Consider the following 27,497-nt stretch of genomic DNA (forward strand, 5'->3'; position numbering starts at 1 on the left):
TTGTTAAGTAATAAGGCTTAAAGGCTAAAAGAAAACTCAAGTCTTTTTTTTTTTTTTTTGAGACAGTCTTGCTCTGTTGCCCAGGCTGGAGTGCAGTGGCACGATCTCAGCTCACTGTAACCTCTGCCTCCCGGGTTCAAGCAATTCTTCTGCCTCAGCCTCCCAAGTGGCTGGGACTACAGGTGCACGCCACCACACCCAGCTAATTTTTTTGTATTTTTAGTAGAGATGGGGTTGCACCGTGTTAGCCAGGATGGTCTCAATCTCCTAACCTCGTGATCCGCCTGCCTCAGCCTCCCAAAGTGCTGAGATTACAGGCGTGAGCCACCACGCCTGGCCATTTGACTTTCTTAAGCCCCAAATGCAAAGATTCCAAATACCAAGTGATAAATATAGTTTCTGTCTTTAGAAACTTTTAACACTTAAACATTATTTATTTATTCTAAGATTTTGGTTTATAATACATACTCTGTCCCTAAAACAAACAAGATTTAATGCCATTCATTGGTCAATGAATCATACTTTCACTCATTTATAATTGTAAGTAAAGTTAAACAGAGCACACCACTTGTTAAATGGAGAAAAAGTAATCATACTGTATGATAGTTATTTTAAAGAAACATTATTATTATTATTTTGAAGACGGAGTCTCGCTCTGTCGCCCAGGCTGGAGTGCAGTGGCCTGATCTTAACTCACTGCAACCTCCACCTCCCGGGTTCAAGCGATTCTCCCACCTCAGCCTCCTGAGTGTTACAGGCGTGCGCCACCTCGCCCAGCTAATTTTTGTATTTTTAGTAGAGATGGAGTTTCACCATGTTGGCCGGGCTGGTCTTGAACTCCTGACCTCAAGTGATCTGCCCGCCTCGGCCTCCCAAAGTGCTGGGATTACAGGTGTGAGCCACCATGCCCAGATTTAAAGAACTTTAAAATGCAGTCTTTAATGGGAGGCATAGGTGGCAGGACTGCTTGAGCCCAGCAGTTTGAGACCAGCCGGGGCAACAGTGTGAGACCTCGTCTCCGTAAAATTTAAAAAAAAAAATCAGGTGGTGAGCACCTGTAGTCCCAGGTACTAGGGAGGCTGAGGTGCAAGAATCCCTTGAGTCCAGGAGTTTGAGGCTGTCGTGAATGATAATCATACCACTGCACTCCAACCTGCGCAACTGTGTTTTTAAGGCTCAAGAGAAAGCACAGCCTCAGCCACGTGCGGTGGCTCACACCTCTGATCCCAGCACTTTGAGAGACCAAGGCGGGCTGATTACTTGAACCCAGAGTTTGAGGCCAGCCTGGGCAATAGAGTGAAACTCCATCTCTACTAAAAATGAATTTCATATTTAGGCTTGGGTCCCATCTCCAAAATATCTTATTATGTATATGCAAATATTCCAAAATCCAAAAAATCTGAAATCCAAAAAACTTCTGGTCCCAAACATTTCAGATAAGGGATACACACCCTGTCTATAAGACATCTGGCTGAAAGAACTCTTAGCTCCTCCCCACCAAAAGAGCCCTCTAACGTTTTTCCTCTCTGTGCTGGAATCACCCTATCCACACTGGTCACACAGACAGGGATAGACAGCCCGAGTATGGAGACGAGGCTACTCCAGTAAATTAAGTAATGTCAACTTGTGGGGTGTGCCACTAGCCATTTGCATAAGGAATCTACTATGGAAAACAGGGAAACGGTAATTAAGGAGTTTTAAAAGGCCAATTCATTGAGTCTAAATAAACTAAACTCTAGCTAAGCAGGCTAGAACCTAATTGTCATAAACTGTGTTATCCCTTGTCTGAAGCATGCCTGTCCACTATGTCACCACGGGAGAGAAAGGTAAATTATGATCAATAATTACCATCCGTGTGATAAGCTCCTAACATCCCAGTGACACCCTCTGGTGTGACTCTAACTTCAATTAACTTTCTGGTTATAATCTGGCTCCTCATGTAGCTTTTCCACAGCAACATGTGTCTCTGACTGTAAACTACTGCAGTTCACATGTGGGCTTATTTGTATTTTATGAGTTTGGAAGGGAAAATCTGCCCAACTGAACCTAACTGCCCTGAGGATTCTGAAAATATTTCCTGCTCCTCAAAAGCAGGAAACCAAAACCTGATTATGATGTCAACATCAAAACCATATCTCCCTGGCCCTGCCTAGTCTGAAGAGTCAGTGGGCATTTATTTCTTTGTTTTCTCTTTTATTTTTTTTTTTTGAGACGGAGTCTCGCTTTGTTGCCCAGGCTGGAGTGCAGTGGTACGATCTCGGCTCACTGCAACCTCCGCCCCCTGGGTTCAAGCGATTCTCCTGCCTCAGCCTCCTGAGTAGCTGAGATTACAGGTGCACACCACCATGCCTGCTAATTTTTTTATTTTTAGTAGAGACGGCTTCACCATGTTGGTCAGGCTGGTCTCGAACTCCGGACCTCATGATCCGCCCTCCTCGGCCTCCCAAAGTGTTGGGATTACAAGCATGAGCCACCAAACCCGGCCAAAGACATTTATTTCTATTTCATCTCTAACCACAGCAATAGAAATCTCCACTTCAGTACCAATGTCTCAGAATTTAAATGTTAATGCTTATTTATTCTCCTTTAAAAAAGAAAACTTGGCCGGGTGCGGTTGCTCACACCTGTAATCCCAGCACTTTGGGAGGCCGAAGCAGGTGCATACCTGAGGTCAGGAGTTTGAGACCGGCTTGGCCAACATGGTGAAACCCTGTCTCTACCTAAAATACAAAAAAATTAGTAGGGCATGGTGAATCCCAGCTACTGGGGAGGCTGAGGCAGGAGAATCTCTTGAACCCGGGTGGCGGAGGCTGCAATGAGTTGAGATCACGCCATTGCACTCCAGCCTGGGGGACAAGAGTGGGACTTCATCTCAAAAAAAAAAAAGAAAAAGAAAAGAAAAGCAAACTTATGGCTAGGCATGGTGGCTCACGCCTGTAATCCCAGCACTTTGGCAGGCCGAGGCAGGCAGATCACCTGAGGTCGGGAGTTTGAGACCGGCCTGGCCAACATGGAAAAACCCCATCTCTTCTAAAAATACAAAATTAGCCTGGCATGGTGGCACATGCCTGTAATCCCAGCTACTCGGGAGGCTGAGGCAGGAGAATCACTTGAACCCAGGAGGCGGAGGGTGCAGTGAGCCGAGATCGCACCATTGCACTCCAGCCTGGGCAACAAGAGCGAAACTCCGTCTCAAAAAGAAAAAGAAAAAAGAAAACTTGTAAGTTTTGCGGTTTGGGGAAATGATAATAAAGAACTATCATTCACTCAACACTCATTTTGTTTTAGGCATTATACTAGTCACTTTACCTAGGTGATCTAATTTTTTTCTAAATAAGCTTTAGGTAGATGTTTCTCTTTTTTTTTTTTTTTTTTTTTGAGACAGGGCATTGCTCTGTCATCTAGGCTGAAGTACAGTGGCACAATCATAGCTCAATCCTCCTGCCTCTGCCTCCAGAGTAGCTGGGACACCACCATGCCTGGCTACATTTTTTTAATTTTTAGTAGAGACAAGGTCTTACTGTGTTGCCCAGGCTGGTCTTGAATGCCTGGGCTCAAGCTATCCTCCTGCCTCAGCCTCCCAAAGTGTGGGGATTATAGGCATGAGGGATGGTGCCTGGCCTTCTCCTACTTTTTAATAAGAAATGAAGGGTTCAAAGGAGTAAAATGGGGTTTAAAAATCTGCCTACTGAACAGCTGGGAATGGTAAAAACGGAACTTAAACCTCAAAGGAATTCCAAAGCGTGTGCTCTTAATCCTGGAAAACACCTGGGCAGGCAAGGAAAAAGGCTCAACACAGAAAAATATCTATAAAGGATTATGCAACTTAGACCAAAGCACCAAACAACTTGCCTATTTTCTTTTAATTTTTACCCCAGTTCTGTATTTTTCCCCTTCCTTCCATCTTTTGTCAATATCCTTTTCTAACTGCGTGACAACTTCCTTTCCTTTCACAACTTCTTATTCTATGGATAAAACTAGAAGTAAAAAGTTTAGAAATAGCAAACTCCACTCAAAGCATGTATGTGTGCTTTTATGCAGATTGAATCCTGTTTGATCGGTATCATTTCACAGTCTGTTTCCTCAACTCTCCACATCTCTCATTTACAGGGTTCAATGACGGCAAGAAGTTAAGACTGTAAGCGGTTAAAAAAGAAACAAGTATCTTTAGAATAACTGAAATTACATAAATGTTTATCTTCTCAAAATTCTCATTATAAGTCAGAGAAATAATATAAAAGCTCAAGCTATATACTGAATTCAAGTTGCATGCAACAGTATACTTGGATTTGTTCCAAAAGAGATTAAAACACACAGCCCAGCTTGTGAACAGGCCACGCACGCTGCCTTCAGCTCCTCACCTCACACGCACTTCTCCCTTCTCACGCCATAACAATCTGGCTTTCTGCCTTCATCAGTCCGATGAAACTGCTCTGGCAAATGTGAAAAACGACATCTTGACTGCCAAATCCAAAGACCACCATGCTCTTCCCACTGTGATTCTCTCAAACATTGAACACTGTATTAGAGACCATTTTGAGTTTGCCGTTCCCTTGGCTTCTCTGTATTCTCCAACATAACTGCTTTCCCCCAGATTTCCTTAGCAATTTATTTTCTATTAAATCTGATGCTTCTCAGTTTTTTTGGCCCGCTTCTCTTCTAATTCTCCATCCAAAACCACAGCTCCAGCAGGGACTTCTGTGTTGTCTCCACATAAGCTCCTCTTCTCTCCTAACAGACTCATAGAGCTTCACCTGGAATCCTAAGGCAATTCAAACACAATGATTTTTTTCACCATTCTTTACCTGTTCTTCCTATGTTTCTTTTTTTTTTTTTTGACATGAAGTCTCACTCTGTCGCCAGGCTGGAGTGCAGTGGCGTGATCCTGGCTCACTGCAACGTCTGACTCCCTGGTTCAAGCAATTCTCCTGCCTCAGCCTCCCAAGTAGCTGGGATTACAGGCACCCCCCACCAGGCCCAGCTAATTTTTGTATTTTTAGTAGAGATGGGGTTTCACCATGTTTGCCAGGATGATCTCGATCTCCTGACCTCACGATCTGCCTGCCTCGGCCTCCCAAAGTGCTGGGATTATCTTCCCATATTTCTAATCTTCATTCCATCTACCAGTTGCCTAGACTACAAACTCTTATGTCATTCTTGACTCCTTTGCATTCACCCATCACAACTGTAAGTCACCAAGACCTACAGATTCCTACCTTTTTAGGATCTCTGGAATAGGCCTGTCTTCTCTTTCTGCTGCCACCATTCTACTTCTCGACCTGGAAGGTAAGCCATACCCTCCTTGTTTCTACTCCACATGGTCACCAGTGGGGTTTCTCTAACACAAATGTAACCATTAAACACTATTTCTCAAAGTGTGGTTCTCAGACTACCTGCACCAAGATTACCCTGAGCTGCTGGTTTAAATGCTGACTCCTGACTAGAATATAAAAGTCTCTGGAAATGGGAATGAACATCTGCATTTTAACAAGGTCCCCCAGGTGATTTTTATGCCCATTAAAGTTAGAGAATTAGCCAAAAGGATGAAGTCCATACTCTTCAGCAGACACTCAAGGCCCTTCTAATTAGACCCTAATATGTGGCCTGTTCTCTGCCCACTCCCCACTCTGCCAGACTACCTCCGTTTCCCGCACATGTCAAATTCAGGTCTCGGTTTTTCACTCACACTGCTCTCTCCATTCTGTATCCTATCCCATGACTAATACTTCAAGTCATGCTCAAACAGCTGTAGTGGAGATGTATTATCTTGTCCAGATCCTATTAGACTGCAGACTCCTAGAGGGGCCAGCACGATACGGAACGCATGGGATAAATGTACTGTTAAATTCAAACAGCTTAGTGCCTCAAGGGAACCCAACTGAGTTATGACATGAAAACAGAAGAGTGACAACTGAGGGATAACATGAGTACCAAAACCAGAATTTTGTTTGCAACAATTTTAAAGTCAGCAGACAAACTCAGAGTGACTAAATCCGGGAAAGACATGTGGTATGAACTGAATGACTGCTTTGTCTTTCAAGGTCATAAAAAGAATTATTTTTCTCTAGCCCATTTCTTTTTGTTTCTATTATTTATTATTTTAGAGACAGGGTCTCCCTGTGTCATTTATGCTGGAATGCAGTGGCATAATCACAGCTCACTGGAGCCTCAAACTCTTGGGCTCAAGTGATTCTCCCATCTCAGCCTCCAGAGTAGCTGGGACCACAGGCATGCGCTACCACACCTTGCTAATTTTTAAAAATTTTTTGTACAGACAGGGTCTCCCTATATTTATCAGACTGGTCTCAAACTCTTGGCCTCAAGCCACACTCCCACCTTGGCCTCATAAAGTGCTGTGACCACAGGCATGAGCCATGGCACCTGGCTAGCCCATCTCTGAAAGAATATGATGGATTACTGTATTTTGGAAAACTATCCTAAGTTGAAATTAAAACACATTCATTGGCCGGGAGCAGTGGCTCACGCCTGTAATCCCAGCACTTTGGGAGGCCGAGGCGGGCAGATCACGAGGTCAGGAAATCGAGACCATCCTGGCTAACACGGTGAAACCCTGTCTGTACTAAAAATACAAAAAATTAGCCGGGCGCAGTGGCGGGTGCCTGTAGTCCCAGCTACTCAGGAGGCTGAGGCAGGAGACTGGCGTGAACCCGGGAGGCAGAGTCTGCAGTGAGCTGATATCGCGCCACTGCCACTGCACTCCAGCCTGGGCGATAGAGCGAGACTCCGTCTCAAAAAACAAAACAAAACAAAACAAACAAACAAAAATTCATTCCATACAACTGCACTTCCTTTTTTTTCCTTTTTTGAGCGGAGTCTCACTCTGTCGCCCAGGCTGGAGTGCAATGACGGGATCTCAGCTCATTGCAACCTCCGCCTCCCGGGTTCAAGCAATTCTCCTGCCTCAGCCTCTCAAGTAGCTGGGACTATAGGCGCCCGCCACCACACCCAGCTAATTTTTTTGTATTTTTAGTAGAGACAGGGCACCACATTGGCCGGGCTGGTATCAAACTCCTGACCTCAAGTGATCCATCCGCCTCAACCTTCCAAAGTGCTGGGATTACAGGCGTGAGCCACCATGCCCATCCTGCTCTTTTTTTTTTTTTTTTTTTTTTTTTTTGAGACGGAGTCTTGCTCTGTCACCCAGGCTGGAGCAGTGGTGCGATCTCGGCTCACTGCAAGCTCCGCCTCCTGGGTTCACGCCTTTCTCCTGCCTCAGCCTCCCGAGTAGCTGGGACTACAGGCGCCCACCACCACGCCCGGCTAATTTTTTGTATTTTTAGTGGAGACGTGGTTTCACCGTTGTTAGCCAGGATGGTCTCAATCTCCTGACCTCGTGATCCGCCCGCCTCGGCCTCCCAAAGTGCTGGGATTACAGGTCTGAGCCACCACGCCCAGCCCCACACTTTCTTTTAATATCCTCCACCTCAAAATTTGAAAACCACTGTATGTCATGAGAGACGTTACTAAAATGTAAAATAACTGTATGAATATTCCAGAGAGAAGGGAAAAAAGTTGAGAAGCACCGATATTGAAGTATTTGATAAATGAATGAATGATCTGAATTTTAGGTGTCAAGTTTTCTTATCTATGCCACTTCAAATTTTCCCTCTGAGGCCAGGCATGGTGGCTCTTGCCTGTAATCCCAGCTACATAGGAGGCTGAGGTGGGAAGGACTGCTTGAGCCCAGGAGTTTGTGAGCTATGACTGCACCATTGCATTCCAGCCTGGGCAACACAGCCAGACCATGCCTCTTAAAAAAAAAAAATTCCTTCTAAAAGCCAACTAGTAATTATTTATATATTCTAATAGATTTAAGGCAGCTTACAGAAGTATATCTAATGAAAACGTTAATTACGTTTTTTAAAAAGCAAATTAGAAAAAATAACTAATAAAATATAAACAAGTGGATTAAAAAATTAAAGCAAAGAGAAAATAAGGGCAATAAATAACAAGTTAAAATTACAAGTAAAGTCAAATCCACTAGACCTATGGGTTGTTTACATCCAGTTATGAGAGGTCGGTATACCATCTAAGGCAGGACAGCATCAGAGAAGGTATCATCAAAACCATTTCTATAATATGTTAGATGATCTTTCTCAGAATCTTTTCCACTCTTAATATTATTAACCTTCAAAAAGGTGGCATAAAAAAACAAACCAAATAAAAAACCTAATTACAAAGCCTATTAACTAGCTAAGACTATAATCTTTTGCTATAACCTTGTGTGTTATAGCCCTTGCTACTTATATTTAGGAATGCTGCCAAGACATTAACATTACATGCCTCTAAACTTTTTTGAATTGTACAAATAATAATATCTATGCAGTAGATGTCACAGTTGTCATTTTTTACTTTGGGCATAAATAATGAAAAGACTATAGTCAAGAGGCTTTCTGGGCATTAGCACCCAATAAGCTAAGAATATTTTATCTACACAGGCCTATTATTAGAAGGAAGGGTTATCACTGGTGGAGACGGAGATGGGGTTGGAGAAAGGGAACTAACATTTTTTAAACACGATATGACAAATGTTACATGCCAGAGGACTTAAATGTGTTCTCTCATTCGATTCTCATAAGCACTCTGAACCAAACATCATAATGAATATACATAACATAGATAATGAATACAAGAGAAAACCGAGGGTCAGAAACAGTAATTTAGACAAACGAATATGGCAGAGTTGACATTTAAACTCATAGCTGACTGACTCTTAAGCCCCAAGCCCTTCTACAACAAACTACCTTCCCTAAGACATATTATTATTGTAAAAGCCTGTTATAAATTAATTCAGTCAATCCAAGTTGCTAAAGGAATTTGAATCCCCTGGAAGGAAATCAACTCCTGATTATTGACACTTTAGTGAAGACGCAAAGTAACAGTTGTCCTGAGCTAGTAACATTTTGCAGGCAACATTTCCCCAGGAAACTCTTGACTCTTTCTTTTGTATTTTAAAGGGGATGAACTAATCCCATGTGGCAAGATAAACTGGCAACAGATTTTGTATTTTCCCACATTCCTGGAGTTTCAAAGCAGATAAAGCACTTAAATTTGGGGCAACTTTTATTATTTGAAGTAATATAGGAGTTATATTAGTAAATCATCCCTATGGTGTCCTAAATGTCAGTCCTTTACACTTAACATCCTCACTGACACTTACGTCTGGAGGTTTCTTGGTCCCTCAAACATGTCCAAAAGTCCAGCCCACCCAGGGATGCCAAAACAAACAAACAGAAAAAAGAACTAGTTATTTTTCTTAACGAAACATTTCAGCATCTTGACTTCCCATTTTTGTTAATGGATCCACCATTCTCCTAGTCTATCCACACCTGATACTCAGAATTTAGTGATGGACTTGGAAGAAAAGGCAGAGTCAATGAATGTCTGGAAAGTCTTCCTGTAAAATCCATCAACATTAACACTGCTACTCAGTTCTCACTGCCACCATCAATTAATAAGAACTGACAACTTGGAATACTGGTTTGTGTTTCTTTCTCATCTAAGAAAACAGTATGTCTTCCATTTTTTCAAGTTCTATATTTTTAGTTTTATAGCTGTTTTCATATAGGACTTACTCCTAGTAATTTAATAATTTTAGTAGCTATTATAGAGAGATCTACTTTTTATTTTACTTGCAAACTGGTTATTGTTGGCATACAGGAAAACTATTCATTTCCTATTATGTTTGTAGCCAGTCACATTGCTGGATTAGTTTTAGGATCTTATGTTTTTTGAACCTTATATTTTCTGCTTGAATAACCTATCTGCAAAGATGGTAATTTTGTTTCTTCTATCCCAATATTTATGTAACTCTCATTTCTCCAACTCATAAGGAATCTAGGGCCTCCACAGTCACAATGAGTAACAGTGGAAACAGCAGGCATCCCTGTTTGGCTTATGAATATAATCCAAATAGCTCTATACTTTCTCAATGAAGTGGTAGGCTTCTGAAGGTTTCTGCCCTCTTCCTTAGAGGACTATAATACTTTCCATATGGTTTTCTTTTTTCCAGCCTCTTCCCTGTTAAATTTAGCCTGCACGCTTATATCATGAGCCTTATTTATGATATTCTCCACAAAATACAAAAGTTTCCACAGCTTTCTGTTGAAAACAGGTGAAGCTCTTCAGCCTCACACTCATGGCCTCTGTATTAACCATCCTATGGTTCTAGTCTCATTGGTCCCTGTACCCTCATGTACTACTGTGCGGTCCACCCATAGTGTGTGCTATAATCCAGGAGAGTCTTACATGCTCTTTAGATCAGAAGGTCCTTCAATACAGGCCTTGGCTCTTATTCACTTTTGTATTTATTATAATAATTGGAATGTTTTCTCTCTAAAAATTATTCAATCAACTCCTTAATTAATGTTAACTAGTAATTTACAACAGGGAAATGAATAAACATGTAATAATTTCATAACTAATAGGGGCTAATTACTCACTGTGATAAGGTCATCTCTTGCTCTGAGGACTTTGAGTCTCGCTTGATTCATCAAATTGGACATCTGACTGCAAAACGGTATTGAAAAATATAGTAACAACTTAAAACTGTAGAGAAAGAACTCGAACTCCTGGGCTCAAGCAATCCTCCTCCCTTGGCCTCCCCAAAGCACCAGGATTACAAGCGTGAGCCACCTTGCCCAGCCTGCAGTTTAATCTTTGAATAATCCTGTCAGGCTTCAATTTTCACAAATGAAGAAAGAGAAGTTAAACAATTTGTCAGATTAGTAGTAGGTGGTCGAGTTAAGACCTGAATCTATATATGCCTGACTCCAAGGCGCCTGCTCTGTCTTCATCTCATGACTTCAGAAAACTTCTTAGCTTAATACTGCAACCAGGATCTACTTACATTTTCTTCTGCTGCTCAATCTGTTTCTCTTTCTTCTCATAATATTCCATAATCTTTAGTCTTTGGGTTTGCACAAGCCGACCTTTCTCTATGTTGAACTCTTCTTCTGCCTAGAGGGAAATTAGTCAATATTAATTCATTACATCAAGTTTTGATTAACAGTTTTAAACAGCTGGTGACCTGCGTTACTTGCTTATGAACACTAATTTCATATATAAAACAGAAAATTTATTGTGATTCATTTTCAAGGATTCTAATTTATTCAAAAGGAAAGATCAGCAATTTTCATTATAAATGACGTACTAGGAAACTAAAAATTTCGTCAAGGATAACAGTAACCGACAAGTTACTAAAGGATATAATTGGGTAGAATATTCTGCTCATGAAAAAAATTACCACACATTCGAAACTTAATCCATTAGCTTACTGGTGGGCCAATAAATATGACACAGAACTTGAAAGTTTAGAAGATCCTGGCTGGGTGCGGTGCCTCACGCCTATAATCCCAATACTTTGGGAGGCCGAGGTGGGTGGATCACGAGGTCAGGAGATCGAGATCATCCTGGCTAACACGGTGAAACCCTGTCTCTACTAAAAATACAAAAAATTAGCCGGGCGCGGTGGCAGGCGCCTGTAGTCCCAGCTACTCAGGAGGCTGAGGCAGGACAATGGCGTGAACCCGGGAGGCGGACCTTGCAGCGAGTGGAGATCGTGCCACTGCACTCTAGCCTGGGCGACAGAGCAGAACTCTGTCTCAAAAAAAAAACAAAGATCTAGATTACTGCCCATAAAATGTGGTCAAGTAACCTCAGGCTTAGTGTCCTCTCTTGTAAAATGAAGTTAAAAAAATTAAAAAGTTGGCTGGGCGCAGTGGCTCACGCCTGTAATCCCAGCACTTTGGGAGGCCAAGGCAGACAGATCACCTAAGGTCAGGAGTTTGAGATCGGCCTGATCAACATAGAGAAACCTCGTCTCTACTAAAAATATAAAACTGGCCAGGCGTGGCGGCGCATGCCTGTAATCCCAGCTAGTCGGAAGGCTGAGGGAGGAGAATCGCTTGAACCTGGGAGGCGGAGGTTGCGGTGAGCCAAGATCGTGCCACTGCACTCTAGCTTGGGGAAGAAGAGGGAAACTCCATCTAAAACAATAAAAATAAAAAATAAAGGCTAGGCATGGTGGCCTAACGCCTGCCATCCCAGCACTTTGGGGGGCTGAGGCGGGCAGATCACCTGAGGTCGGGAGTTCGAGACCAGCCTGACCAACATGGAGAAATCCCATCTCTACTAAAAATACACACACACACACACACAAATTAGCCGCGCATGGTGGGCACATGCCTGTAATCCCAGATACTCAAGAGGGAGAGGTAGGAGAAATGCTTGAACCCAGGAGGTGGAGGTTGCAGTGAGCTGAGATCACGCCACTGCACTCCAGCCTGGGCAACAAAAGCGAACTCTTCTTAAAAAAAAAAAAAAAGTTGCCTGGGCACGGTGGCTCACACTTGTAATCCCAGCACTTTGGGAGGCAGAGGCAGGCGGATCATGAGGTCAGGAGATCGAGACCATCCTGGCTAACATGGTGAAACCCCGTCTCTACTAAAAAATACAAAAAATTAGGCGGGCGTGGTGGCAGGCGCCTGTAGTCCCAGCTACTCGGGAGGCTGAGGCAGGAGAATGGCATGAACCCGGGAGGCGGAACTTGCAGTGAACCGAGATCGCGCCTGGGCAGCAGAGCGAGACACTGTTTCAAAAAAAAAAAAAAAAAAAAATTTTTTCCCTCATGGGTAAGTGTCGCATATATTTAAAAATATAAATTATGGGCTGGGCGCCATGGCTCACGCCTATAATCTCAGCAGTTTCGGAGGCTGAGGCAGGCGGATCACAAGGTCGGGAGTTCAAGACCAGCCTGGCCAACATAGTGAAACCCCATCTCTACTAAAAATACAAAAATTAGCCAGGCGTGGTGGCGGGCGCCTGTAGTTCAAGATACTTGGGAGGCTGAGGCAGGAGAATTGCTTGAAGCCAGGAGGCAGAGATTACAGTGAGCCGAGATCATGCCACTGCACTCTAGCCAGGGTGACAGAGCAAGACTCCATCCAAAAAAAATATTAATTTTTCACACATAAATTTTATTATACATTATTTTATTATACGTAAACAGGCCAGGTAGAGTGGCTCACGCCTATAATCTCAGCACTTTGGGAGGCCAAGGTAGGCGGATCACTTGAGGTCAGGAGTTCCAAGACGAGCCTGGCCAACATGGTGAAAGCCCGTCTCTACTAAAAACACAAAAATTACCTGGGCCTGGGTAGGCGCCTGTAATCCCAGCTACCCAGAAGCTAAGGCAGGAGAATCGCTTGAACCCAGGAGGCAGAGGTTAGAGTGAGCAGAGATTACGCTGCTGCACTCCAGCCTGGGCAATAGAGGTGGCTCACGCCTGCAATCCCAGCACTTTGAAAGGCCGAGGCGGGCGGATCATGAGGTCAAGAGTTCGAGACCAGTCTGGCCAACATGGTGAAACCCCATCTCTACTAAGAATACAAAAATTGGCCTGGCGCGGTAGCTAACGCCTGTAATCCCAACACTTTGGGAGGCTGAGGTGGGCCGATCGTGAGGTCAGGAGATCAAGATCACCCTGGCTAACAGGGTGAAACCCCATCTCTACTAAAAATACAAAAAATTAGCTGGGCGTGGTGGCAGGTGCCTGTAGTCCCAGGTACTCAGGAGGCTGAGGCAGGAGAATCACTTGAACCTGGGAGGCAGAGGTTGCAGTGAGCTGAGATCGTGCCATTGCACTCCAGCCCGGGCGACAGTGCAAGACTCCATCTCAAAAAACAAACAAACAAACAAACAAACAAAAGCCGGGCGTGGTGGCTCACGCCTGTAATCCCAGCACTTTGGGAGGCTGAAGCTGGCGGATCATGAGGTCAGGAGTTCCACAGCAGCCTGGCCAATATGGTGAAACCCCATCGCTATTAAAAATATAAAAAATTTAGCTGGGCATGGTGGCAGGGACCTGTAATCCCAGCTACTCAGGAGGCTAAAGCAAGAGAATCGCTTGAACCCAGGAGGTGGAGGTTGTAGTGAGCCGACATTGCACCACTGCACTCCAGCCTGAGCAATAGAGGGAGACTCCGTCTCAAAACTAAATAAAATAAATAAATATTTGAGACAGAAATGCATTTACTGAGGCCAGGCGCGGTGGCTCACGCCAGTAATCCTAGCACTTTGGGAGGCCAAGGCGGGTGGACTGCCTGAGTTCAGGAGTTCAAGACCAGCCTGGGCAACACGGTAAAACTCCATCTCTACTAAAATACAAAAAATTAGCTGGGCGTGATGGCGTGCGCCTGTAGTCCCAGCTACTTGGGAGGCTGAGGCAGGAGAATCGCTTGAACTCGGGAGGCGGAGGTTGTGGTGAGCCGAGATCGCGCCACTGCACTCCAGTCTGGGCAACAAGAATGAAACTCCGGCTCAAAAAAAAAAAAAAAAAAAAAGAAATGCATTTCCTGAAATAATAGCTGAAATAGGACTTCTGTATTTGATCCAGAAAGAGTCATACAAGAAACTATCACCATCAAAACAATATTAAGCAATATCCTATCAGCTGTTATGTATTAGTGAGAGGGAAAATAGTCTTTTCTTCTTCAAATGATAAACTAGTCAAATAGCCCAAGGTTTCAGAGAGTTTTATTTCTAGAGTACCAGGCACATAAAAATTTAAGGCTATACTAAAAGGACAATGAAAATATTAAACAATATATCTTGGTCATATTTTATTTACTGATTTTTTTCTTGAGACAGAGTCTTACTCTGTCACCCAGGCTGGATGGAGTGCAGTGGTGCGATCTCAGCTCACTGCAACCTCCACCTCCAGGGTTCAAGTGATTCTCCTGCCTCAGCCTCCTGAGTAGCTGAGACTGCAGGCGTGCACCACCACACCCAACCAATTTTTGTATTTTTTGTAGAGATGGGGTTTCAACATGTTGGCCAGGCTGGTCTTGAACTCCTGACCTCAGGTGATCCACTTGTGTCGGCCTCCCAAAGTGCTGGGATTACAGGTGTGAGCCACCGCCCCGGCCATATTTTGGTAATATTTTTAAGGCAAGCTTTAAAAAATGCGTGTTATGATTATACCTTGGGAAAAGAACATTTTGATATACTGTTAAGGAATATAAATTGGCATAAGCAATGTGCAACTGGAAATATATATAAAACTTCTAAATGCTGATGGAAGGTCACCTTTGTAATGGGTGGGGTTTTCATTTTATACCCTATATACTTCCAAACTTTTTATTTTTTATTTTTTAATTTTTTGAGACAAGGTCTCACTCTGTCGTCCAGGCTGGAGTGCAGTGGCACGATCTCTGCTGACTGCAACCTCTGCATTCTGGGATCAAGCGATTCTCCCGCCTCAGCCTCCCGAGGAGCTGGGATGACAGGCACACACCACCATGCCCAGCTAATTTTTGTATTTTTAGTAGACACGGGGTTTCACCATGTTGTCCAGGCTGGTCTTGAACTCCTGACCTCAGGTGATCTGCCTGCCTTGGCCTCCCAAAGTGCTGGGATTACAGGCGTGAGCCACCAATCCCAGCCCAAACTTTACTTTTTTGCAATGAGCACAGATTAACAAAAAAGCTAAACAATGTAACACTACAACCTTCTCTAGTCACCTATCACAGTTTGCCACGGTTGTTAAATATCTGAATTTTGGTTTCCATGAGAAAATGAATCATACATTACTTTTCTACCCTCTAACATAAAATTTCAGGACACTTATTGGCATCACAACCATTAGAAAGGAAAATTTATTTTTTAATGTTAAAGATACAGACATTTCCAATGAGGAATTTATTAAGGTAAAATTTAAATTAAAAAGTAAATAAAGGCCGGGTGTGGTGGCTCATGCCTGTAATCCCAGCACTTTGGGAGGCTGAGGCAGGCAGATCCTGAGGTCAGGAGATCGAGACCATCCTGGCTAATGTGGTGAAACCTTGTCTCTACTAAAAATACAAAAAATTAGCCAGGCGTGGTGGCGGGTGTCTGTAATCCCAGCTACTCGGGAGGCTGAGGCAAGAGAATGGTGTGAACCTGGGAGGTGGAGCTTGCAGTGAGCCAAGATCTGGCCACTGCACTCCAGCCTGGGCGACAGAGCGAGACTCCATCTCAAAAAAAAAAAAAAAAAAGTAAATAAATAGGGCTGGGCACGGTGTTTCACACCTGTAATCCCAGCACTTTGGGAGGCCCAAGTGGGTGGATCATCTGAGGTCAGGAGTTCAAGACCAGCCTGGCCAACATGGTGAAACCCTGTCTCTACTAAAAATACAAAAATTAGACAGGTGTGACGGTGCATGCCTGTAGTCCCAGCTACTTGGGAGGCTGAGGCAGGAGAATCACTTGAACCCGGGAGGCAGAGGTTGCAGTGAGCTGAGATAAGGCCACTGCACTGCAGTCCCAGTGACGAAGCGAGACTGTCTCAAAATGAAAGAAGGGGCCAGGCACTGTGGCTCATACCTGTAATCCCAGCACTTGGGGAGGACGAGGTAGGCGGATAACAAGGTCAAGAGATTGAGACCATCCTGGCCAACACGGTGAAACCCCGTCTCTACTAAAAATACAAGTATTAGCTGGGTTTGGTGGCACATGCCTGTAATCTCAGCTACTTGGGAGGCTGAGGTAGGAGAATCACTTGAACCTGGGAGGCGGAGGTTGCAGTGAGCCGAGATCGCGCCATTGCATTACAGCCTGGGCGACAAGAGTGAAACTCCGTCTCCAAAAAAAAAAAAAAAAAAAAATGAAGGAAGGAAGGAAGGAGGGGAAGGAGGGAAGGAAGAGACATTTTTCTCAGTCCGATGCAATCTGTTGTTAAGCAGTTTTACTAACAATATTATTTAGCAAAGCAAAACAATATGGAAACCTTGATAACTTCTTAAAACTAGAAAATGAATCTCACCTTTGCATCTATTTCTTCTGCTTTCTCATTGGCTTCTTGTTCAATGAAAGCCATCATATGCTTTATCTATAAGGAAAAAAAGTTTTATTTTTTAGTTCAAAAATATGGAAATATCTTTTCTGATTCATTGAACAAGTAATCATAGGTAGGTGCAGTGGCTCACGCCCGTAATCCTACCACTCTGGGGGGCCAAGGAGGGAGGATTGCTTTAGGCCAGGAGCTGGAGACTAGTCTGAACAACACAGATACCCCGTCTCTACTAAAAATTTAAAAAAGTCAATCACTTACTGAATGCATATTGTGCTAGGCTCTGAGTACAAGGATAAGTGAGATCATTCGTATTCTCAGGAAACTTAGGATCTAAAATTTGTTCAAGAAAATAGACCAGATACAATACTCAATAACACAGATAAATAGGACCTTCATCCTCCTCTCAAGGAACTTGGAATACAAGTTAGCCAGCACCCTCCCTTTCTCTTCTCCACCTGTAAGAAAGTATGCTGAAGAGCTATCTATATTTACTCTTTCAACTTTACTACCTTTCTCTCAACACTGCAGTCTCACTTGCACCCTTCTCTGTACTCCACTGACAGTTCTCTCATAAAGTGACAATCTCCTCGCCCCTTGATCTTGGCCTTTTCTTACTTGATCTTTCAGCATCAGTTGATGTGTTCAGCAACCTTCCCTTTGTTTTTTTTTTTTGAGACAGTCTCGCTCTGCCACCCAGGCTGGAGTGCAGTGGCATGATCTCGGCTCACTGCAAGCTCTGCCTCCCAGGTTCAGGCCATTCTCCTGCCTCAGCCTCCCGAGTAGCTGGGACTACAGGCGCCTGCCACCATGCCCGGCTAATTTTTTGTATTTTTAGTAGAGACGGGGTTTCACCATGTTAGCCAGGATGGTCTCGATCTCCTGGCCCTGTGATCCGCCCGCCTCAGCCTCCCAAAGTGCCGGGATTACAGGTGTGAGCCACCACGCACGGCGAGCAACCTTTCCTTCTTTAACAATCTTCCCTTTGCGTCCATGACTTCCTCCTGTTCTCCTTTCCAGTCTCCTTTGGGGCCATACTCTTCCACTCTGCCTCCTAGACAGCTCTTTTTGAACATCCTACTCATAGTAATTTAAATTCAACACATTCAATACTGAACTGCTCACCACTCCTCTCCCCACTTCTCACTTTGAGCTCTCTCTCAGGGATTAGCACCAACACCCAACTGTGACTATTCCTCCTACCTCAGTCCTTATATCCAAGCAATCACCAAGTTCTATTAATTCTCTCTTAATAGTTCTTTACCGGCCGGGCGTGGTGGCTCATGCCTGTAATCCCAGCACTTTGGGAGGCCGAGGCGGGCGGATCATGAGGTCAGGAGATCCAGACCATCCTGGCTAACAGGGTGAAACCCCATCTCTACTAAAAATACAAAAAATTAGCCGGCATGGTGGCGGGCGCCTGTAGTCCCAGCTACTTGGGAGGCTGAGGCAGGAGAATGGCGTGAACCCGGAAGGCGAAGCTTGCAGTGAGCCGAGATCGCGCCACTGCACACCAGCCTGGGCGACAGAGCGAGACTCTGTCTCAAAAAAAAAAAATAGTTCTTTACCTTGCCCACCTCGCTCCATCGTCGGATGGACTACCATAGTCCTTGCCATCATCTCCTCTCAGCTAAACTACTACAACAGCTTCCAAATTTGTCTTCCTGCCACTATTCTTGTTGTTTCTAATCCACTCTACATTGCCAGCAGAGAGATGCTTTCAAAATGCCTATCTTATCATGTAACACTCTACCCCCGCTTAAGATAAAGATTTTAGAAGGTACAGGATCCTATCACTGCTTATCTGTCTTTTTTTGAGACAGGGTCTCTGTCTCCCAGGCTAGAGTGCAATGGCACAATCCCGCCTCATTGTGACCTCCGCCTTCTACAGCTCAAGCGATCCCCCCGTAGCTGGGACCATAGGTGCGTGTCACCACGTCCAGCTTATTTTTGTATTTTTTGTAGAGAGGGGTTTTGCCATGTTGCCCAGGCTGGTCTTGAACTACTGGGCTCAAGCGATCCTCCTGCCTTGGCTTCCCAAAGTGCTGGGATTTCAGGTGTGAGCCACCGTACTCAGCCCACTGCTTCCCTTTCAAGCATCATATGAAACAACAAACCCTTCACTACTCACCATCTTCAGACTCTTAGTTCCTACCATACTAAACTTATTTCAGTTCCTTGAGTTCACCATTCTTTCTCATCTCCAAGATTTCAAACATGCTGTTCCTTCCATTTGGAACATTCTTCCTTGTAACTTTTTGGGCCTCAGCTTGTATAACTATCACCTCCTTAGGGAAATCTTTCCTGTACCTAGAGTACTTTGTACTTCCTCTATCATGGCACCTAAACTTGTAATTGTTGCTTATTTGTCCCTATCCTCAACTGAACTATGAGGCTAGGAACTTGTTAAAGGTTCCTAGATCACCGGCTACAATTGGAGAATAAAGTCCAATGAAGGCTTCCGAATGGGGCTTGGGAAATAATCCAACTTAGACTCATAAATGAAGTATCATCTCTTGTGGCAGATATAAAATATACCCAAGTAAAAATCCAACTGACACAGCTCATCAAACTCACTGGTTGTGGGATGCAATGGTAGCTTCATTTCCTAAGGGAGTGATGAAATCCAAAAAGGAAAAAAAAGCTAAAAATTGACGTAGGATCTTTAGGTCATTAATTCATTTTGTTTATTAATTATCCCACTAAAAGGTAAGCATCACTGAGTACAGGGATCTTGTCTTTTATGCCAATGTGAACCCAGAACATGGAACAACCACCACCATAGGAGGTGCTCAAAAAAATTTGTGAATGAATGCAAATCTGTTGGGAGTTTCAAGACTTCTAAGGAATACAAGGTATCCCAGGTACTTTTTGGGTTTAACAATCTGTAAACAATCCCCATAGCAGCTTCTCCATATAACACAAGATATCATAAATCTTAAGTATACATAGGTGTACCAAAACGAATTAAGAAAGCACTACTGGGTGGGGAGCTAGGGGAGGGATAGCATTAGGAGAAATACCTAATGTAGATGATGGGTTGATGGGTGCAGCAAACCACCATGGCACGCGTATCACTATGTAACAAACCTGCACATTCTGCACATGTATCTCAGAACTTAAAGTATAATGAAACAAAAAAAAGAAAGAAAAGAAAACACTACTGCCTGGGCATGGTGGCTCACGCCTGTAATCCCAAGACCCTGGGAGGCCAAGGTGAGTAGATCACCTGAGGTTGGGAGTTTGAGACCAGCCTGGCCAAGATGGAGAAACCCCCATCTCTACTAAAAATACAAAAAAATTAGCCAGGCATGGTGGTGCATGCCTGTAATCCCAGTTACTCAGGAGGCTGAGGCAGGAGAATCACTTGAACCTGGAGGCGGAGGTTGTGGTAGGCATAGATTGTGCCACTGCACTCCAGCCTGGGCAAGAAGAGCAAAACTCCATCTCAAAAAAAACAAAACAAAATGAAACAAAAAACATATAGGAGGATTTTAGAAGGGACAGTTTTTTTGTTTTATCAAAAATCTTGGAGCCACCCTACTTTTCTTTTTTTTCTTATTTTGGCAGGTGAGTTGTTACACACTCAGTGGATTCCAACTTCTGTGGCCACCATCGTGTTTCCAATCCTACTTTTAAGAAGCCAAAAAGTTATGATGATCAAACCTATGTTATAGATAACACGGTACTTACAATATCTTGAGCCTTGAAATACTTGGGGTACCTAATCCAGACCTACATGTGTGGGAAATCACTGACCTTGCTTAAAAGATCAGCTCCACAAATTTGGGAGTATGGAGAGGGGTCATGGTAATGGTGTCTACAAGTTTAGTTTGAAGTCTCACCGAACTTATTCTATCTGGAATCTTAAGTCATTTAACTAGCCGGGCTCACGCCTGTAATCCCAGCACTTTGGGAGGCCAATCCGGGTAGATCACGAGGTCAGGAGTTCAAGACCAGCCTGACCAACATGGTGAAACCCGGTCTCTACTAAAAATACAAAAATTAGCCAGGCGTGGTGGCGGGCGCCTGCAATCCTAGCTACTCAGGAGGCTGATGCAGGAGAATCACTTGAACCTGGGAGGTGGAGGTTGCAGCAAGCCAAGATCACGCCTGGGTGACAGAGCAAGACTCTGTCTCAAAAAAAAAAAAAAAAAAAAAAAGGTCATTTAACTAAATACAGTAATCAAAACTGGTGTTTATAAATGCTACAAGTTTGGCCTCTAAAGGTGAACCCTGATTCGGACCTGGATTATCTGCCTTTAGCACTCTGCTGCACCCTTGGCTACCAGATTTGACCAGACCAGCACAGCCTAGAGCAAACTGCACTAATTCTAACCCAGGTCAGAAGCCTATTTACAGTTAACATGATCATATTCTTTTAAGAGTTCCAAGAAGAGATATAGTCAACCCCTTAAGGACATTTAACTCCACCCCTAAGGCAGAAAATTTGACCTTTAAAAAAACAGTTTCTTCTTCCTGCTCAGTAATTAAGGTTTTTAGAGTCAGGTTTCTTTGTAAATTTGATGAAATAAATTACCATACTCCCCAGGAAAAAAGCAAATATACACAAATATTTTCATGCAATGGAGAAGTCAGAGAATTCAGGATTTATTAAGCATCTACTATGGGCTTGGTGCTTCATCTATTTACTTATGAGAATACAGTAAGCAACACACACTGTCCTCATCGAGCTTTCATGTAGCATGAAGGGTTATAGGAAATAGACAAGATTCCTTCTTTCAATTTTACATAAATAAAAAATAGGCCGGGTGCAGTGGCTGACGCCTGTAATCCCAATACTTTGGGAGGCTGAGGCGGGTGGATCACGAGGTCAGGAGTTCGAGACCAGCCTGGCCAACATGGTGAAACCCCATCTCTACTAAAAATACAAAAATTAGCTGGGCGTGGTGGCGGGCACCAGTAATCCCAGGTACTCAGGAGGCTGAGGCAGGAGGATTGCTTGAACCCGGGAGACAGAGGCTGCAGTGAGCTGAGATCACGCCATGGCACTCCAGCCTGGACAAGAGAGCGAGACTGTCTCAAAAAAAAGAAAAAATAAGTCATGCGCAGTGGCTCACACCTATAATCCCACCACTTCGGAGGTTCAAGACCAGCCTGGCCAACGTGGTGAATTCCCATGTGTACTAAAAATACAAAAAAATTATCTGGGTGTGGTGACATACGCCTGTAGTCCCAGCTACTGGAGAGGCTGAGACAGGAGAATCGCTTGAACCCAGGAGGCAGAGGTTGCAGCGAGCTGAGATCGCGCCACTGCACTCCAGCCTAGGCGACAAAGCAAGACTCCATCTCAAAAAAAAAAAATCATTTTGATCTAGATTCCAAGGAACTATAGCTTTATCTTTATACTAGCTTTTCCTATGGAAGCCTTAGTCTTCAATATATTATGACAAGGAGGGAAGAAAAGGAACAAGAGGGAGAGAATTAGCACTGTGGCCACTAAGAGTATATGGAGGGCATTTTACTTTTCCACTGCATCAGGCTTTTCCTATATTGAAAGAAGCAGAAGAAGCAGTGAACAGAAGCAGTGAAAAAGGTTTAAAAAAACCCTTTCGTTCTGTAAGAATATTGTATGATTTCTTAAACTTCTCCATAGATACTAATTCTGTCATCTCTATTTACCCTTTGGCATTAGCAGAACCACAAAATGAAGAAGAAATACCCACTCGTCTTAGTGCATATTAGGTTAAGAATAAAATGAAAAGACATTTTCAAGGAAATGGAAACATCCAAGGAAAAACTTTTTTTTTTTTTTTTTTGAGACCGAGTTTCACTCTTGTTGCCCAGGCTGGAGTACAACGGCACGATCTCGGCTTGCTGCAACCTCTGGGTTCAAGCGATTCTCCTGTCTCAGGCTCCCGAGTTGCTGAGATTACAGGCATGCACCACCTCGCCCGGCTAATTTTGAATTTTAGTAGAGACAGGGTTTCTCCATGTTGGTCAGGCTGGTCTCAAACTCCCAACCTCAGGTGATCTGCCCGCCTCGGCCTCCCAAAGTGCTGGGATTACAGGCGTGAGCCGGCCAGGAAAAAATTTTATTGCTCATCTCAGAAGATTCATAAGACAGTGAGTGTGCTTTAGTAAGAGAATTTTCCTAGCACAGTACTTCAGAAAAAAAGGACTTAGTTCTCTAAACTATGTGCAAATTAAAACTGCAGCCTTAAACTTCCTTCTCTGAAAAACCTATCGGCGATATGATTACTAAATGCAAGGATTCTGATTTGTTAGTTATAGGCTTATAAACTGCTACTATATTCCCCTGAGAGTCTTTTGCATGACAAAATTCTTAATACCTACAGACTTGAAGGTATGGCACTTAAAAAAAAAAAAAAAAAGTTTCCCAGGACTGATTACACACTTTGAAAACTGATGTGGGTTCACGACTTCCACAACAATTTTTTCCCATAAACTCTGATACATCTACTTGGTGCCAAACACCGTTAGGCACTGAGGCTCCTAAATGTAAGCAAAAGGGGTCCTGGCCAGGGGCGGTAGCTCATGCCTGTAATCCCAGCACTTTGGGAGACCGAGGCGGGCAGATTACGAGGTCAGGAGATCAAGACCATCCTGGCTAACACGGTGAAACCCCATCTCTAATAAAACATAGAAAAAATTAGCCAGGCGTGGTGGCGGGCGCCTGTAGTCCCAGCTTCTCGGGAGGCTGGGGCAGGAGAATGGCATGAACCCAGGAGGTGGAGCTTGCAGTGAGCCGAGACCATGCCACTGCACTCCAGCCTGGGCAACAGAGCGAGACTTCGTCTCAAAAAAAAAAAAAAAAAAAAAAAAGAAAGAAAGAAAAGAAAAAGCGGTCCTCCATTTGACACATTTTTGTTTATTTATTTTATTTTTTTAGAGACAGGGTCTTTTGCTCTGTCACCCAGGATGGAGCACAGTGGCATGATCATAGCTCACTGCAGCCTCGACCCCTTGGTCTCAAATGATTGTCCCACATCAGCCTCCCTAAGGTAGCTAGGACCACATGTGTGCCCCACCACACCTGGCAATTTTTTTTTTTTTTTGAGACAGTCTCGCTCTGTTGCCCAGGCAGCAATGGTGTGATCTCGCCTCACCATAACCTCCACCTCTCGGGTTCAAGAAATTCTCCTGCCTCAGCCTCCTAGTAGTTGGGATTACAGGCATATGCCAGCACACCCCACTAATTTTGTATTTTTAGTAGAGACAGGGTTTTGCCACGTTGGCCAGGCTGGTCTGGAACTCCTGACGGCAGGTGATACGCCTACCTCGGCCTTCCAAAGTGCTGGGATTACAGGCATGAGCAACCATGCCCAGACAGCCTGGCTTATTTTTTAAGAAACAATTTTTTAGAGATAAGGTCTATGTTGCCCAGGCTGGTCTTGAACTCCTGGGATCAAGCGATCCTCCCACCTCAGCCTCCCAAAGTGCTGGGGGCTACAGGTGTGAGCCACCACACCTGGCGTGTATTTGTGTTTATTAATATTAAAATTTTTTGAGATGGAGTCTCACTCTGTCGCCCAGGCTGGAGTGCAGTGGCACAATCTTGGCTCACTGCAACCTCCGCCTGCTGGGTTCAAGCGATTCTCCTGCCTCTGCCTCCTGAGTAGCTGGGACTACAGGCGCACCCCACTACGCCCAATCTTTTTTTTTTTTTTTTTTTTTTTTTTGAGACGGAGTCTCGCTCTGTCGCCCAGGCTCGCTTGGCCTCCCAGGTTCACGCCATTCTCCTGCCTCAGCCTCTCGAGTAGCTGGGACTACAGGCGCCCGCCACCATGCCCGGCTAATTTTTTGTATTTTTAATAGAGATGGGGTTTCACCATGCTGGCCAGGCTCGTCTCGAACTCCTGACCTCAGGTGATCCGCCCTCCTCAGCCTCCCAAAGTGCTGGTATTACAGACGTGAGCCACCGTGCCCGGCCCCAGCCTGTATTTCACAAATGTTAACACACACATTAGTGGGAGACCAATCACTACAATCCATTATGATAGAGGGGACTTCCCCAAAATGAAGATTAACAGTACATACAGGCCTGGCGCGTTGGCTCATGCCTGTAATCCCAGCACTTTGGGAGGCCCAGGTGGGAAGATCACCTGAGGTCAGGAGTTCAAGACCAGCCAGGCCAATATGGTGAGACCCCGCCTCTACTAAAAAAAATACAAAAATTAGCCGGGCGTGGGGCGCGAGTCTGTAATCCCAGCTTCTAGAGAGGCTGAGGCAGGAGAATCGCTTGAACCCGGGGCGGAGGTTGCAGTGAGCCGAGATCGCGCCCTTGCACTCCAGCCTGGGCGACAGAGTGAGACTCCGTCTCAAAAAAAAAAAAAGAAAAGAAAAAAAGAAAAAAACACAGTTCATAAAGTGAACGACCTTGTCAAAACAACACTGGTTGGAAGCAGGTCTCTTTCCTCCGCACTGTTTCTTTCCCATCATATAGCCTTAAGCACTTCCCTCAGGATCAAAAAAAAAAAAAAGACAAGGCTGGTTTTTTTTTTGTTTGTTTGTTTTTTTTTTTTTCTTTTTCCAGAGGGACTCTCGCCCTGTCGCCCATGCTGGAATGCAACGGCGCGATCTCGGCTAACTGCAACCTCCGCCTCCCGGGTTCAGCTTCCCGAGTAGCTGGGATTACAGGCGCGCGCCACCACGTCCGGCTAATTTTCTATTTTTAGTAGAGACCGGGGTTTCACCATTTTGGCCAGGCTAGTCTCGGACTCCTGACCTCAGGTGATCCGGCCGCCTCGGCCTCCCAAAGTACTGGGATTACAGGCGTGAGCCACTGCCCCTGGCCACAAGGCTGTTTTCAATCCTTGCACAGATCTCTGTCCGACTAGGCACAGTGAATACCCTTGGAAAACAGGGAATGCTGAGGTGGGAGGCAAAGAGCCAGGGCGTTCAAGAAGGCAGCGCGCAGGCAAGCGGGCAGTGCCCAAGACCCGAGCAAAAGTCACATGAGCTGCGGGGCAAATCTCCGTCCTCAGGCCGACCTCTTGGATCTGGTGACTTGGAGCAAGGGACCTTCCTGCGGCATCTGGGCGGCTCAAGGCCCGCGGCCTCCCCTAGCCGGGCTCCAGCCCACTCCCCGGGACTGCCGCCGCGGCTTCGCAAGACCCAACCAAGCCCCTCACCTGCTTTTGCACGTCAGCATCGCTGAGAGCCATGGCGAGAGCAATGCTAGGCCGGTGAGCAGCAGGCTCGAGTTTAGGTTTGAAAGGTGAGGTGAGCGATATCGGCAAAGAGAACCCCTGCGCAGATCTCGGGTTCCTTTACTTTATAACCGCGGGTTCCGGTTCCTGCCAGGTGACTGCACAGTTCATCCTCATGACCCTTCTCAGCCAATGGGAAGAGAGCGACGCCCAGGAAGTCCCGCCCTGTCCCGGCTTGTGGGCGCGTCCTCGGGTCCTTTTACGTCGCTGACTCGTGACCTGACCGGTATTTTTTTCCTAAACTGGGATCTTGGGTAGGAGGAAGAAAAGATAAGGAGTTCCTCTATCTGAAATTAGTCGGGCTGTTTTGAGGAGTACTGGTTAGGTATATTGGAGAATGCGCCTTTATTGGAATTTTTCGCATAATTACACAGGGTTATGGGCTTAGGGGTACATGATTGTTGGCCGGGCGTGGTGGCTCACGCCTGCAATCCGGAGACTTTGGGAGACCAAGGTGGGTGTATCGCTTGACCTCAAGTTCGAGACCAGGCTGGACAACATAGAGGAACCCCGTCTCTACCAAAAGAAAAAAAAAAGGGATACATGATTTCTGACTATTCATGTCAACCTTGATTACCTGAATAAAGTAGGGTTTGTAGGTTTCTCCACTCTGAAGTTACCTTTTTTAACCCCCTTTCCATACTGTAGTCTTAGGAAGGAAGCCACTATACAAAGCCCACACCTAGGGAGTGGGAAGCTATCCTCAACTTCCTTATTAGGGTGGAGCATCTACATAATTTATTTGGAACTTTTCTGAGATAGCCTATATATTTTTCAAAAGCCTTCCCAGGTCCCATTTAGGGGAATATTAGGACAGAAATCCCCCCAGGCTCATTTGTTTTTATTTGGATTTACCTCAAGCCCGTTTTTTCCCCCAAAATCCTAAAGGCAAAAACTTTTGAAAATTCCTTTATCTTTAGGATAGACTGACTCCTAATAGTAGAATAAGAGGTCAAATGGTACATCCACTTTTTTCTTTTTACTGTGCTATGGTTACCCACCATTTTTATTAGCTTTTTATCTTGAAGAAATTTGAGATATAGTAACTTGTAAGAATACCGCATTGACCTCCCTTCACCTAGATTCAACAATTGTTAACATTTTGCTACATGTACATTAACACTTTATTTTCATACACACACACACACTTCCTATTTTAGTGTGTCATAAGAACGAGGATGTAGCAAATTCAGGAAATTTAGTTTACTAGGCTGAACATTAATTTCCTTTGTCCCGGGCCAGGCACGGTGGCTCACGCCTGTAATCCCACCACTTTGGGAGGCTGAGGCGGGCAGATCACCTGAGGTCGAGATTTCGAGACCAGCCTGACCAACATGGAGAAACCCCAGTCTCTACTAAAAATACAAAATTAACAGGCGTGGTGGTGCGTGCCTGTAATCCCAGCCACTGGGGAGGCTGAGGCAGGAGAATTGCTTCAACCCAGGAGGCAGAGG

The 27,497-nt window shown here is 44.6% G+C and overlaps 1 protein-coding gene across 2 annotated transcripts in view; it reads right to left on the reverse strand.

Moving 5' to 3' along the window:
- The window catches only part of ATP6V1E1 (ATPase H+ transporting V1 subunit E1), a 36,360-nt gene extending 10,175 nt beyond the window's left edge, over positions 1-26,185 (reverse strand). Inside the window, exons 1-4 of one of the 2 annotated variants that reach the window (XM_024352569.3) lie at positions 25,966-26,174; positions 16,823-16,888; positions 10,871-10,980; positions 10,464-10,530 (exon numbers count right to left, since the gene is read on the reverse strand). In XM_024352569.3, coding sequence (XP_024208337.1) covers positions 10,464-10,530; positions 10,871-10,980; positions 16,823-16,888; positions 25,966-25,998 — 276 coding nt within the window. In that variant the 5' untranslated portion in view covers positions 25,999-26,174. Of the gene's footprint in view, positions 1-10,463; positions 10,531-10,870; positions 10,981-16,822; positions 16,889-25,965 lie in introns of both variants that reach the window. The other variant, XM_024352570.3, reaches the window with a different exon arrangement.
- Between the last annotated feature and the right edge of the window lie 1,312 nt (positions 26,186-27,497).

The sequence above is a fragment of the Pan troglodytes genome, chromosome 23, assembly GCF_028858775.2.
Source record: "Pan troglodytes isolate AG18354 chromosome 23, NHGRI_mPanTro3-v2.0_pri, whole genome shotgun sequence".
Lineage (NCBI taxonomy): Eukaryota > Metazoa > Chordata > Mammalia > Primates > Hominidae > Pan > Pan troglodytes.